At 38.2% G+C, this 15320-nt stretch overlaps 1 protein-coding gene across 1 annotated transcript; it reads left to right on the forward strand.

Annotated features, from left to right (window-relative positions):
* The first annotated feature begins 204 nt into the window (after nucleotides 1–204).
* On the forward strand, nucleotides 205–1140 carry LOC125081206 (olfactory receptor-like protein OLF3). Its single transcript, XM_047695749.1, has one exon. It carries the CDS (start codon nucleotides 205–207, stop codon nucleotides 1138–1140), a length of 936 nt encoding a protein of 311 aa, XP_047551705.1.
* The last annotated feature ends 14180 nt before the right edge of the window (nucleotides 1141–15320 follow it).

The raw sequence follows: 15320 nt of genomic DNA on the forward strand, positions 1-15320 counted from the left end.
GAAGAGTTTTTCTCCTTCCTTGAATCTGGCCCATATTAATGGGTTCTATTGTGGTCCCAAACCCTGAAGGAGACATATAATCTGGGAAAGCACACAGTGCAATGTTACATGGCTGTTTGGTCTGAATGATCTCGTCAGGCCCCCTGCCACATTAAGTATCTGGTGTTCATTGATTTATAACTTGAATTTGGTCCTCAGAGGCTCATGGGCAGAGAAAACCAGACATGGATGAGTGAGTTCATTCTGCTGGGGCTGTCCAGCTGCTGGGACACTCAGCTCTCCCTATTTGTCCTTTTCCTGGTCATGTATCTGGTGACTGTGCTGGGGAACTTCCTCATCATCCTCCTCATCAGACTGGACAGCAAGCTGCACACACCCATGTACTTTTTCCTCAGTGTCTTGTCATTTGTGGACATCTGCTATACCAACAGCACTGTCCCACAGATGCTTGTTCACTTCCTGTCAGCCTGGAAGTCCATCCCATTCCACAGCTGTGTGCTCCAGCTGCTTATCTCCCTGGCAATGGGCAGCTCAGAGTTCTTCCTGCTGGGAGCCATGGCCTATGACCGCTATGTGGCGGTGTGCCATCCGCTGCACTACAAGGTCATCATGCATGGTGGGCTGTGCCTGGGGCTGGCTGCCGGCTGCGTAGGGGCTGGTTTCATGAATTCAATGATGCAGACGATCATCATCTTTCGGCTACCTTTGTGCCGTAATGTTATTAATCACTTTGCCTGTGAGATGTTGGCTGTGCTGAGGCTGACCTGTGTGGACATCTCCTTCAACAAGGTCATGGTGGCTATCTCAGGATTTCTGGTGATCATGCTTCCCTGCTTCCTAGTTCTTTTCTCTTATAGTCGTATAGTTACTGCCATTCTGCATATTCGCTCAGCCCAAGGACGCTGCAAAGCGTTTGAGACCTGTGCTTCCCACCTCACTGTGGTTTCCATGTGCTTTGGAACAGCCATCTTCACATACTTGAGACCTACTGCTGGCTCCTCAGCAGAGCAAGAGAAGATGGTTGCCCTGTTCTATGCGGTGGTGACCCTAATGCTGAATCCCTTAATCTATAGCTTGAGGAACAAGGAAGTAATGAATGCCCTGAGGAGACTGTTGGGAAAATTTAGTGAAAAAAGGTAAAGATTAAAAAAATTTTCCTTCCTTCCAATAGCCCAAAGAGCAATATTTCAAACAAAGAGGAAATGATTGGCGTGCCCTTTACCCCAGATTTGCTGATAAGGTAGATCACAGTGAGCATGTTTCTGAAGACCAACTTTTCGTATTAGTCCACACTTTGATGATGTATTACTGCTCTATTATACATACAGTAAAGCCTTCAGTTATTAAGCTGGGGTCTGCTGGGTTAACAGTCCTTCTAGACCTCACATTCCCTCTTACCCTTTCTTAGGCCTCCTGCATTTTCTCCTAAGAAATGCAGTGTGGACAGTGAAAAGTCTCATAGTGAAGATAGCCATCCTTTACATGTTGACCCACCCCTCACCAATGTGGCTTTGCCATATGTATTTAATATCTCTGACTTCCAGTTTCCTCAAATATAAGAAGTAATAATATTCAGTGTGTGTGTGACTATTTTGGATATTTTAGATAATCTATGTAAAATACTTGGTAGAGTGGTGGTAGAGATATTCAACTATATTTAAAAATAGGTTTTAGGACACCATTATAGAGCCAAGCATTATGCAAACTTCTCTCCATATACAATTACTAAAAATGAAATTTTTTCTTTTTTATAGAGAGAGTGTGCACATGGGGAGGGGCAGAGGGATTTGCTGAGAGAATCCTCAGCAGTCTCCACACTGAGCTGGAGCACGTTGGGCTCCACAACTCAGGGCTGGATCTCAGGACACTGAGATCATGGCCCGAGTGGAAATCTAGAGTTGGATGCTTAACTGACTGAGTCACCTAGGGTCCTAGAAAGTGAATTTTTTCCCTCTCTTGTGTGGCTTTTGTAGATCCCTGTATTATGTCTGCTCCGGAGCCACAACATCTATCTATAGATCTCTCTCTCTCTCTCTCTCTCTCTGCCAGTCTCTGATCTCTTCATATCTCAATATCCATCTGTTATATATTTTTTAGCTCCAAGACAGACAAGATCTTTCTTATGAGTTCCAAACACATATATCCAATTTTTTTGCTTAATACCTTCACTTATATCATGTGAGTTGCATTCTTAGCGATAGAATAATTGTGCTTGCTTCCTCTATCCCAAGCTAATCCTTTCATCTTGCTCTAATACACCTTCACTGTCGTAGCAAAAGGAGCCATACACACTCAGAATAATTCTCAATTCCTTTCTTTTATACCCCCTCCATCAATAGAATCCATTAAACTTATCGACAAGACATATGATCAGTCTGGTCTCTCTGCGCCTCTGCTTTCTACATTTTATTCTTCACACAACAGTGAACTTAAAACTTTTCTAACTTTATACTGTAAAATAAAACACAGAGGCAGAAAAACACACTACGCAAACGTGTAGCTGAGTGAACTATGATAAGACAACCCTTCTTATATAAACCGTTCACGTCAAAAAACAGAGCTGCGAGGTACTGTGGAAGCCCCTCCATGCATCTCATTGCAAGCATCACACATTTTCCCCCAAAGTAACTACTGTCCTGACCACTGAGGCAATCACTTTCCTGAATTTCTGATGACTTTGTGACCCAACGAAGCATCCCTAGTTGCTGTAGTTTGGTTTTGCCCATTTTTCTTCAACTTAGTATGTCTTTGAAGTCTCTTGAATCTGTAATTCTGTCCAATTTTTTCTTTATCCTGCAATTTATTTGAGTGGTCCTGGCCTTTTGACCTGCAGAAGTTGCCTTGCATAGAAAATATATATGATCACATCTTCATCATGCTTAAGATAAAGTCCAACTGCACACGTGTGGGACCCAGCATGGTACAGCTGCTTCTGCAGACATAATTGGTAAATAATATTCCTTAGTAGATGGAACATTATCACCAGCAGAAGGACCCTCTTATTAGTTGCTAAACAATTAATTCTCTGCAGCCACTGTGGAAAACAGGAAGTTCCTCAAAAAATTAAAAATGGAACTATCATATGATCCAGGGATTCTACTACTGGGCATTTACCCAAAGAATATGAAAATACTAATTTGAAAAGATATATGCACCTGTATGTTTATTGCAGCATTGTTTACAATAGCCAAACTATGGAAGCAGCTAGTGTCTGTCAGTAGATGAATGGGTAAAGAAGATGCGCGCACACACACACACACACACACACACACACACACACACGGCCATAAAAAAGAATGAGATCTTGCCATTTGCACAACATGGATGGATCTAGACAGCATAATATTAAGTGAAATAAGTTAGTCAGAGAAAGACAAATACCATATGATCTCTCTCATATGTGGAATTAAGGAAACAAAATGAACAAAGAAAAAAGAGACAAACTAAAAAACAGACTCTTAACTCTAGAGAAGAAATGGATAATTACCAGAGGGAAGGTGGGGGGGGCGGAGATGAGTGAAATAGGGTGAAGGGGATAAAGACACTCATCATAATGAACACTGAGTCATGTATAGAGTTGTTGAATCACTATATTGCACACTTGGAACTAATATAACCATGTTTGTTAACTGTATTACAATTAAAAATTTTTTAAATTATCTTTGTCTCATTCTTTATTTCTTCCTTGCTGTGTGGAGAACTATTCTAATGTTTAATGTATGTGACTATGTTTGAGAGTGTATTTATGTAGTTTTAAAAGATGCATTTTATTTTTAACTGCTCATAATGCATCTTAGTTTTTTTTCACTCAACACTGTATCTTTAAGATCCATACATATTGCTAGCTTATTACTTCTGACTGTTCATAGTAATCCATAGGAAACCATATTCTAGCTATCACTCTGTTATGGACCCAACTCCCCACCATCACATACAGTCCTATAATGAACATCATGATAATGCACACTTCAAGAGCTGTGTGAGGATTGATTTGGGGAATATACATGGGAACCAAGATGCTAGGTTATAGCTAATGCTCTCAAGAATGGCATCGTAAGTCTGTATTCTTACTTCAGTGCATGAGGCTCCTTATCTATTCACAGCCTGCGTGTTTTGAATTTTTGTAGCCTGGAAGTTATAAAATTATTTTATTTTTCATTACTCTGCTAGGTAATCCATATGATTATGTCTTCATATGTGGACCTTTGATTCCCATCTATCTTCACCCCATCTTATTCTATCTATGCCTTCCCCACCTCATGAAGTTCACAATAAATCCATCATTGCAGTGGTTAGACCATCTACCATTCTCTTTTTTCTCAAATCTGATTCAAATATGCAAGAATATCCTGTTGTTTCTACATTCAAAATATATACAGAATATAGTCATTTATCATCTTCACTCCTGTACCCTGGTGTGAGCACCATTACCTCCCACTTGGGTTACTACAAGAGCCTGTGGCAGATTTCTCTGCTTCTACTCCTTATCTGCCAGCACTCAGAGTGATCCCTTTGAAACAAAACTCAAATCATGCCATTCCTCTTTTCAACCCTGCAATTACTCAGAATAAGCCCTAAAGTCTTTACAGTGGATGAAGGTCTGTTTTCTAACTAGTTTAGTAACTATACTATCCCTGGAAGACTCTTTACTCATGGCCACTTCCTCATCCCTTCCAATTCTTCAATCAACTGTCATCACTGCCCCATTCGATATGCAAACTTTCTCCTTGTCCCCTACTGCTTTCCCTCTTACCTAGTTATTTGTGTTTTCCAAAGAACTTCTCTTTTCTAACATGTTTGCAATTAACTCATTTTTACTCCCTACCTCCCATCCCTCCATTACCCCCAGAACATAAGGACCCTTGAGAGCAGGACTCTTTGTTTTTAGTGGGCACACTATAAATATTTACTGAGTGAATAATATTGTCCACCTTCTGGGTTACTATTGCTGTGTACGGAGTGTTCATTTCCTTTGGGTCTTTTGCCATGTCCTTCTTGGTGTATATATTAGAAATATTAGTCCTTCCTGTTACAGACATTGCAAATACATATCTACACACTGTCTCCTCTCTGTTAACTTTATTCATGGAGTCCTTTGTTGAAAAAAAAAACCCTTCATTTTGAAATAATCTGACTCATCATATTTTTGTTCTGTGATTCATGTTTATAAGCTTTAAAAAAAAATTCCTGCATCAGGGCCATAAAATATTTTCCTATTAAATTTTCTAGTTTTACCTTTCACAGTTATTTCTTTAGTTTATCTGATATCCTCTTCTGCATATGTCAGATATGCATCTGGTGGGTTTTCTTCCATGCTGTGGTCCATTTATTAAACAGTCTATTCTTAAGTCATTCATCTGCAGTGACCTTAATGTACATTGAGCTTACCTACATATGGATCTGTTTTTGAACTCTGTTCTTTTCTCTTTGTTCATTTGTTTGTTCTCACATCATAGAAGTCTATTATTCTATTTTTAAAAGTCATTTTGGTTTGCAATAAGTGTTCATTTGTCATGTGTAGTCTACCAAAGAAGATGGACAAACTCATCTTCTTTTTCAAAGTTATTAAATACATAGTCAAAGCAGTCAGCTAGTCTATTTTTATTTATTGACCTATTTTACTTATAGTCAATCTATACACAGTCAGCTATTTATAAAGTGATGTATCCCATATAAATTTTTGAGTAATTTTATTAAGTTCCCCCAAAAGTTCATTCTATAATTTTGATTAGGTTTGCATTGATTATGTAGATTCATTTTGGAACATTGGCATCTTTATAATAAATTGTCTCATCCAAAGAATGTCTTTGGAATTATTCAGATAATCTTTAATGTGCTGGAAGAGATTATGCTGAGTGAAATAAGTCAAGCAGAGAGAGTCAATTATCATATGGTTTCACTTATTTGTGGAGCATAACAAATAGCATGGAGGACAAGGGGAGATGGAGAGGAGAAGGGAGTTGAGGGAAATTGAAAGGGGAGGTGAACCATGAGAGACTATGGACTCTGAAAAACGATCTGAGAATTTTGAAGGGGTGGGGGGTGGGAGGTTGGGGGCACCAGGTGGTGGGTATTGTAGAGGGCACGGATTGCATGGAGCACTGGGTGTGGTGCAAAAATAATGAATACTGTTATGCTGAAAAAAATAAAAAATTAAAAAAATAATAATAAAATAAAATAAAATAAAATAAAAAAGTAAAGTTTTAATATTTTCTCCATATTCATTTAACAAATATTCGTTAAACGTATTATATGGCAGACACTCTTCAAGGTATTCAAGGTATTATGGATCTAACAGTGAAAAGCAAGCAAAAGTCTCTGCCTTCATGGAGAGTACATTCTACTTAAGGGAAATAAACAATAAATATAAGAAACACTTAATATGTAGTATATTATAGCTATTAATTGCTACAGAGGAAAATGGGGGAAAGTAGAGGAAGAATATTAGAAGGACTTAAAGTTTTGGCAAAGAGCTTTGTAGAAATCGTGTATTCTCTCTGCTGAGGAATTCCTGAATACTTTATAATTTACATTACTGTTATAAATGGCATTTTATTTTATGTTTCTCTTTGGTTATTGCTGGTGTAAAGAAAATAGTGATTTCTGTGAGGTGGTCTCATATGTAGTTCTTTCTTATTAAATCTAATTGATTGTTGAAATTTTTTTTCTAGATATGTAATATCATCTGTAAATAATGGTAGTTTTCCTCTCAATCTATTTCTTTTCTCATTATCATAGCTCAGGACCTCTAATGTCAGGTCAAACAGTAGCTATGATAACAAGTATCTTTCTGGTTCCTGATCCAAGGAAAGCATCTGCAGATCCTCCATTAGGTATAATGTTTGCTGTGGACTTAGGGCATTTAACTTTTATTTAATTTAGTTTTTAAGAAATAAGTGTAATAAAGTGAGGGAGTCCCTGCCGTAGTATACATAAAAGCAGATTATATGTAAGTATAATTAAAACTCTAACATTGGGGGGGCGCCTGGGTGGCTCAGTGGGTTAAGCCGCTGCCTTCGGCTCGGGTCATGATCTCAGGGTCCTGGGATCGAGTCCCGCATCGGGTTCTCTGCTCGGCAGAGATCCTGCTTCCCTCTCTCTCTCTCTGCCTGCCTCTCCATCTACTTGTAATCTCTCTCTGTCAAATAAATAAATAAAATCTTTAAAAAAAAAAAAAAAGCTCTAACATTGGGGTAGAAAAAGGCATGAATCAAAATACAGTCCCAAAAGAAACTTTTGCATATATGAATTTAGTATATCATAAATGTATAATTTCTTTTAAAACTTTTTTTAAAGATTTTTTTATTTTATTTTATTTTATTTTGTCAGAGAGAGAGAATAATTTCAAAGTAATATAGGAAAATATGTACTTCTAAAAAATGATGTTGGGACACATGGCTATATTAACAGGACAAAGAAATGTCATTTTTCCTATTAATATGCCATGAAAAATTATACATATCTAAGATGAGGAAGTAAGTGATTTTACAAAGGAGTTTATATTTGCTCCCTCCTAAAAATGTATTAAATAATGGTAAAAGGACAAGAAACAAGATAATAAATCCACAAAGCACAGAAGACAATAACTTAAAAAAAAATTATGAGAAATGGCAGCAATGTTTTGGAAGCTAGAGAGCAACTTTTTCCCCCTTCTCTTGTCTTTTTAAGGTCCAGAGCTAACAGGCTCTAACTACACTTGCCCTTCCAACTCCAGCACTCACATAGGAAGCACTCCGCAGGCAGATTATTTTGTTTAGAAAGTAGTGGCTCAGTTGGTTGAGCATCTGGCTCTTGATTTTTGGCTCAGGTCATGATCTCAGAGTCCTGGGATGGAGCCCCATGTTGGATTCTGCACCCGGTAGGGAGTCTGCTTGAAGATTCTCTCTCCCTCTCCCTCGTCCTCTCCTCCTGCTTGCTTTCCATCTCTAATAAGTAAATAAATTTTTTTAAAAAAAATATAGAATTCCAAACCTAGAGAACAGCCCCACCATAGGCTGCATCTGTTTAGGAACTGGCATAAAAATTCTCCCTGCCCATGCTCAGAGCAGAGAATGAAGCACGAAGCATCCCACCAGCCCCTTGAACTTCCTGGCTAGGGGCTATTACTCAAAGGAATGTGTAGATGGGTGAACTGCAAAGAGAAATTTGAGATGTAATCACATCTTCATACTCATAAAGCGGGATAAAAATTTCCACCATGCAAAGGTGGTATCACCAAAGACTCAGATGCACCCCATCCCCTTGAGAAATTAAAGTTTGGAGAGCTCCTTCCCATGCTCTGGGGACAAGGAAACAAAACCTGGATTTGCAAAGTTGAAATGTAGGTTAGGCTGTTTGGTTCAAAAGTGACCAGACAGAGGGGGAGGGAAAATAAAAGAAATCTAATGAACAAAGCATAATTGGCCCCTTGAGATTTCATGACAAAAGTTGGAGAAAGTTACCTCTTCCATTTGTACTTGCTTCAAATTTCACAACTTGCCCACCTCTGCCATCACACAGGATGGCCTCCTCCACTCTGCAGAGGTGAGTCACCCATTGTCAGGCTCTTTTTAACACTTATTTAGCAACATAAATTATGCAACCAGCTTCCTGTTACCTGTAGTCCCTCCTGTATTCTTCAAGCCTAAGAGCATGGTGGCTTGATGTATTTGTCCTCTCCTGGAGATTTGTCTTAAGAATGTGTCTTCTAGCTATTCAAATTAGGAAACCAGAATTTTCAAGTCACTGAAGGGTTCCCCCAGCTGTGGTGGCCTGAGGCTGCTAATAGGCTGGCAGCAGTTCTCATATCTGCTTTTCACCCACCTACTCCTGGTCTGTGCACCAGGCACCAGATGGGCCTTTTCTTTGCTGATGCTGGTGGAAAGAGGACTCCCTCAGAGATGAAATCTTTCTCCTCCACGCAGAATTTCTGTTTGGGGAACAAGTCTTTAGAGTAACATCCTTGTCTGAAAAGCTTCTGACAACTGCCCATCTGGGGCTGGTCAGGAGTCTAATGTAGCTTTCCTAGGTCCCACTGTCCACACTCGCACACCAAATAGGCTGCTTAGCTGATATATGTTGTTAAAATAGTAACTTTCAAGTTTATTTCCATTTGCTTATTAATTTAATGAAGGATTTTTGTTATTTTTTTATTGCTGGATAATTATGCATATACTCCTCCAGGAAAAGCACTGTTTATGCTACTATCTTTATTTTTCAGATATAAAAACTGATGTGCTAGGATTTTAGAGGAATATATGCTTTTCCACAACACTTCATTCCAGTGGAAGGGGTCTTTCAAAATAAAAATCAAATGTTCAAGATGCATGAAAATGATCCAAAGATGCAGAGCTGTTGGTAAGGATAAACGCAGCCTCTCTAGTTGAAATAAAAAAATTTATGTGGGCTACTCACCATGCCTAGTTCTAGCTTAAACCTCCTTCTCTAAGTACTTTGGGGCAAGGCAGAGAAAACAGTGTAGCACTGGAGCAGGGTGAGATGGGAACTGAGCAGAGGGGAGGGGAGGGGAAGGCTGGGGAGGGGAGAAGAGTCCTTACCTGTAGGAGGCAGCCTGACCCAGGAGTCCCACCTTCCCCTATTCAAATCTGTGCTATCACCCCCACCTCCTTTAAATTCTCTGTGAATTCTACTTCTTTTCTTTGCCCCATGTCCCTCTCTTTTCAAAACTATTTTAAAAGCTCAGAAGAGGGGCGCCTGGGTGGCTCAGTGGGTTAAACCTCTGCCTCCAGCTGGGGTCATGATCTCAGTGTTCTGGGATTGAGCCCCGCATCGGACTCTGCTCAGCGGAGAGCCTGCTTCCCCCTCTCTCTCTGCCTGCTTGTGATCTCTCTCTCTCTCTCTCTCTCTCTGTCAAATAAATAAATGAAATCTTTAAAAAAAAAAAAAAAAGCTCAGAAGAAAAGGATATGGGTTTCTGATCATCTCCAGTGTGCTTTGGCAATGCAGAGATGACTCTGGTGAAGTATTTGTTCCTCTTTGCAAAGCGGATTATGATAAAGTGACCAAAGAACAGAAATAATTCAATAATGCCAACTATATGTACCTTAGCTAAGTGTTTTTGAGTCTTCCATCTTTTGGTGAGGAATTTGGGGTTTTTCAGTAATGTAACTGATGAAAAATTTGTCCTAATGATGTGTGTGTTGGTGGAGGGGGCGGGGAAGGCTGTCCTGAAAGATTTCACTCTTCCTATTTTCTGAGAATTCATCAGTTTCCCTGGTAAATCTATTTTGAGCAGGATTTCTACCTCGATAGAACAAAATTCTAGAAAATTTCACTGCAGAGTACTAAAAATAACACAATGGGATTGAACACTAAGATAAATAAAATCTGGGAAGCTCTGGTATGTGAAATATTGGATAATTCTAGCAATGTGTTAATTGATTAATGTCAAGAAAAGGGCATCGATAAATATTTTAATTTTCCCTTCTCCTATTTTCATTGTTCTATTTCTTCCTCATTTGGTTTCATTTCAACTTCCTTGGCTTCTTCACTGTACTCTTTTTAAAATTTTGTCTTCCTTTCTGATTCCTTTTTTCCTTTCTAACCATTAATTCTCTCTTTGACTTTTTCCCTTTGTCCCTAGAGAGCTTGTCAATGATTATGCTCATTTACTTATTCTTATTTGCATCTCAATATCCTCTCTTCTTCTGCTTACCTTCTTCATATCTTTCTCTTTCAGATATTTATTTACTACTTGTTTATTTGAGTTTGGGTAGTGTTAATTTTTTTTTTAAAAGAAGGTATGTAATGAAAGAAATTTAATGAAGGCTTTTTAAATTGTGGTATAGTTCATATCACATAAAATTAAGCATTTTATAGTGCATAGTTCAGTGTCAGTACATCCCAGAGTTGTGATTTTGTGTTGTGAATGTACAGCTAAGTAGTTAGGAAAGAACTGTGAACAGCTTTGGCATGAGTGAATGCGTTCGTGTGTGGAAGCACAAGGGGGTGCCCTGAAGGCAGTCCTCTGCCAAGAACTGCATCTCTTCACGTGTGTAATGATTTGGGCTAACCTACATGGCCACTCAACATTTTACCTCTCTGCCTTGGGTGTGATTACCAAGTGACCTGCAAATGTAGCCCTCTCTTTATGTTAGTGTGACAGTAACTACTTACACAAACAGAGGGGGGATATGTTGGCACTATTTGTAAACCCTCACCACTAAGGAGAATGGAGTCCAAGTTCCTTCTGAGAGGCAGATCAGAAGGGACAAGTCTCCCAAGCAGACAAGACTCATCCCCACAGTACAGGAACCTTGTCGTGACTCATCTTTTCCTTGTTAGGGATAGTCTTCTGGCTAGACAAAATTATACTTAGGTTTATTCTTCTTTTACAAGCTGATTTTTAAAAATTAGCACATATCTTTATCCATTTCTGATATTAGGTCATTTTTGTTTCCATTATTGTCCATAACCATAGCCCTTCATTTTTTCTTTTTTTTTTTTTTTTTAAAGATTTTATTTATTTATTTGAGAGAGAGCATGAGCGAGGAGCCGGGAGTCTGATGCGGGACTCGATCCCGGGACTCCAGGATCATGACCTGAGCCGAAGGCAGTTGTCCAACCAACTGAGCCACCCAGGCGTCCCTTTTTTTTTTTAAAGATTTTATTTGCCCTTCATTTTTTCTTAAGGGAGAAAGAAAGGACCCCCTGCCATGGACCCATCTTGTAGTCATCACCATATGAGACACAAAGTAGAAGCATGATCACCTTTCTGAGTTTGTAAAAGAAACCAGTGAATCACGATCTACAAGAAGAATAGAGTTTCTAAATGAAAGAGATATGCTTTGTTTCTCCTTGTCCTGTTGTTGGCAAGGCCTGAAAGCCAGACTTCAAATTCCCAAGTAAGCAACAGGCACTTGCTCTGCTCCACCACAACTTGGAGGTGAATGGGATCAAAAGTAGGAACTCGGTCCTCTTGGTATGTCTCCTGGTTTTTTTTAAGGTTTTATTTATTTATCAGAAAGAGAGAGAGAAAGCACAAGCAGGGGGAGTGGCAGGCAGAGGGAGGAGCAGGCTCCCTGCTGAGCAACGAGTCCATTGTGGGGCTCCATCCTAGAACTCTGGGATCGTGACCTGAGCTGAAGGCAGATGCTTAACCAACTGACACACCCATGTGCCCCACTATGTCTCCTGATTTTACATCAGGTGAATCCACAGCCCTTAAACAGTGACTATTGCTGTATGACACATGGGTCACGCTGTGTGTAGAAGCACTAGGGATGTCCCTAGGTTTCAGGTAACCCTGTTTACCTGCTGACTCCTCTGTCCAGACTCTTCATCTCCTTTACCTCCTGCAAATAATAGGCCAAACTTCAGAGTGTTGTTGTGAATATTTATATTATATTTATTATATTATGTATTATTAGGTATATAAGATATTTAGTATAATTTGGTACAGAATAAGAAATAAACAAAATGTTTATATCAACTTGATACAGACACAAATGCAGTTACAGTTTTTACTTCTTCTCATAACATTTTTCCTACCCAGTGAATTTTTGTACTCTGGGTGAGCAAGAGTGTTTCAGGAGCTTGTTTTCGTCCCACCATCTGCCCCCCAAAAAGCAGATAACTTAAGATTTTCTAAAACTGAACCGACTATTCAGTGATCCACAGGGCAATTGATTTGGGTAAGTCATTTGAAACAATTTTACAAAGAAACAGGATTTACTTTGACTTTAACACATCACTTTTTAAAAAATATTAAATATATTTTACTAAAAACAGCAAAATCACTCACACAAATTATGTATCACTTAGAGATGCACTAGTCTGACTATGTCACTGAGCAAGCATGACATGACTATAATAACAAATACCCACCTTGTGGATATGTTTTTGGAGACAGATAAGAAAACACTTGTTTCGTTACTGTTTGATTTGCTAAAGCTGACATTTGAGTCCTGGTTATAGAAGTGTGAAGAGTGTAAATGAATCTACCATGACCCATCATCACCTTTGCATTCCCGCCACCTGTGGGCGTTACACCCCTTCTGACATCACGTGGAAAAGTGGCTGCTCTCAGTTCTATCTGAGCCCTCGGCAGACAGGACTGAAGAGAGGTTATGTGGATTAAGTCTTACGTACAATGTGACACAAGCCACTGGCATTGCTTTAAAGAACAGGTTACAATAGAAATAGGCCTTAGAAACAATTCATCCCACTTTGGTATATTTCAGGTTTTATTAAATGTGATTTATACAGTTGTTTGGTTTATTTCATGAAATCCTAACACAAAGCTGTAAGCACAAAATAACTTTTTCAACATCTACCTTTTCAGCAATTCTTGAAATATATATGTGTATGTATATGCATGCACATGTAGAAAGAGAGAGATATAATTCTCTTCTAAAACTGCAGATTTGTGGATGTCAGAGAGAAACCTGTGTTTTCTAGTATGGTCTCTTTAGTTATTGGTGAATCTATAAAAAGCATTAGAGTGTTAACAACACATTTATGTAGGGATTGGGAAGCACTGTAAATGTATCGGTCCATATTAAAATTTCATGACTAGGAAATTTTCTAATCATTATAATGACAATATTTTTTATTTCAATGTAAAATAATGGCAAAATGAAAAGCTGATGTACAAATAGATATAGTGCAACAGAAATTACAAGCAAGGGAACACAAAAGAATTAAGACTATGCTATTGGTTTCTAGCCATGAGGTTAAACAACCTGTTAAGTTTTGAATATTCTAGAAAAATATAACTCTTGATTACGAACTACCTATTTGTCATGAAGATTTTGAATCCTGTATCTTATTACATAGTGAAGAACTTTACTTACACTTTAAGCATTGTGAATCTCTTTGCCAATCTCATTCCAGTTAATTCTGGTGTGAAAGACTGGAAGGTTCCACTGCAAGGCCTTGAATGAGTTTCTGATATTGTTTGATTATTTCCACTATTTCATGTGTAACACCCAGTTTCTGAAAGCTCAGTTTTTAGTAAATTCTTTGGCATTTTGGATATTACTCAAAACAATACTAAATCCTGAATATTTAATGACAAATGGTCTGAAAATTGCTCTTTTCATGACAATGAATTTCAATTTTAAGTCCCTCAAACACCTATGTTAGAAGAAGCATGATCTCTAACAATTATTCTAAGTCTTTAGGCTGAAAGTGAAAGTCTTTGATAAATGCAGTTATAGTCTTGCTGTCCATCAATAATTATAGCATGAATAACATAGGAGCCAGTGGAGTAATAATCTTTTTTTTTAAAGTTTTTATTTAAATTCCGTTTAGTTAACATACAGCGTAATCATCTTTCACGTAGATCTTTTATCACTAAAATAGTCTCTAAGACTTCAGACTCCTGTCTGTATACTTGAGTTATGGATCACTTTTTTCTTTTGTAAGTGAATGGAAGAAAAGCATTGGTTTGAGGTCAAAGAATTACTGCCTATGTCATCACGTTCTATAATTAGAACCTGATCTTCTATCCTGTCTTCACTGGTGAGGACTGATCAATGTTGTATTGAGAAATGAATGAGCTGTTCCTTCCTTGAGAAAGCATCATTGTAAAGTAATAACCTCACATCATTAAACACTTTATTAAACTCCCTTTGAAGGGCACAGGAGATTAATTAGCAGCTATGTATACTTTATCTTTATGTAACACCCAATTCTTGAAGTTAGCTATCTTCTGTTGATCTCGCCCAGTGTGGCCACTGGTGTGACATACGTAGAGAGGAGGCCTTCCACTTGACACTCTCAAAATGACAAGTTACAGCAAATGTATTCAAAATCATTTATTAATAAAAATATAAGAATATTATTTAAAACATCTAGGGTTTCATGGATGCATTCCACTGAGGGGTAAGTAGGGTTGTGTCTGAGATATTTAGAGGGTAAATTCAATAAACAAAATGAAATTAAGTGGGACTGGACATCATTCAGGATTCAGAAAAATATATCTTTCATGTGAACCAAAATGTTTCTCACCAAAAAGACATGAATTCTCTATAATAACTACTAAATTGAGTAGGATTTTAAGTCTAAATACTTCATTAATTTCCTTCCTCCATTTAAGAGCTGATGTTTCAGAGAAGAAATTATGATCCAGTAAATGGAATTATAAGAATGTAATTTCTTTACTCCTTAATTTCCAGCTACACAATTGGGTTCTACTGTGTTCCTCATGTATGGATGCGTTCAAGCAGAGTTTAGATGATGATTTGGCTGAGATGTTCTAGAAGAACTTTGGTTCAGATGGGTAGACTCTCTCTATATGGTCTAAAAACCAGCCTTCTAATCCCAAGTTTCCATGATTTGTTTTTCCAACATCTTTAGAGTTTGGTCCTCAGAAGCTC

Source organism: Lutra lutra, chromosome 11, assembly GCF_902655055.1.
Source record: "Lutra lutra chromosome 11, mLutLut1.2, whole genome shotgun sequence".
In the NCBI taxonomy this organism is placed as follows: Eukaryota; Metazoa; Chordata; class Mammalia; order Carnivora; family Mustelidae; genus Lutra; species Lutra lutra.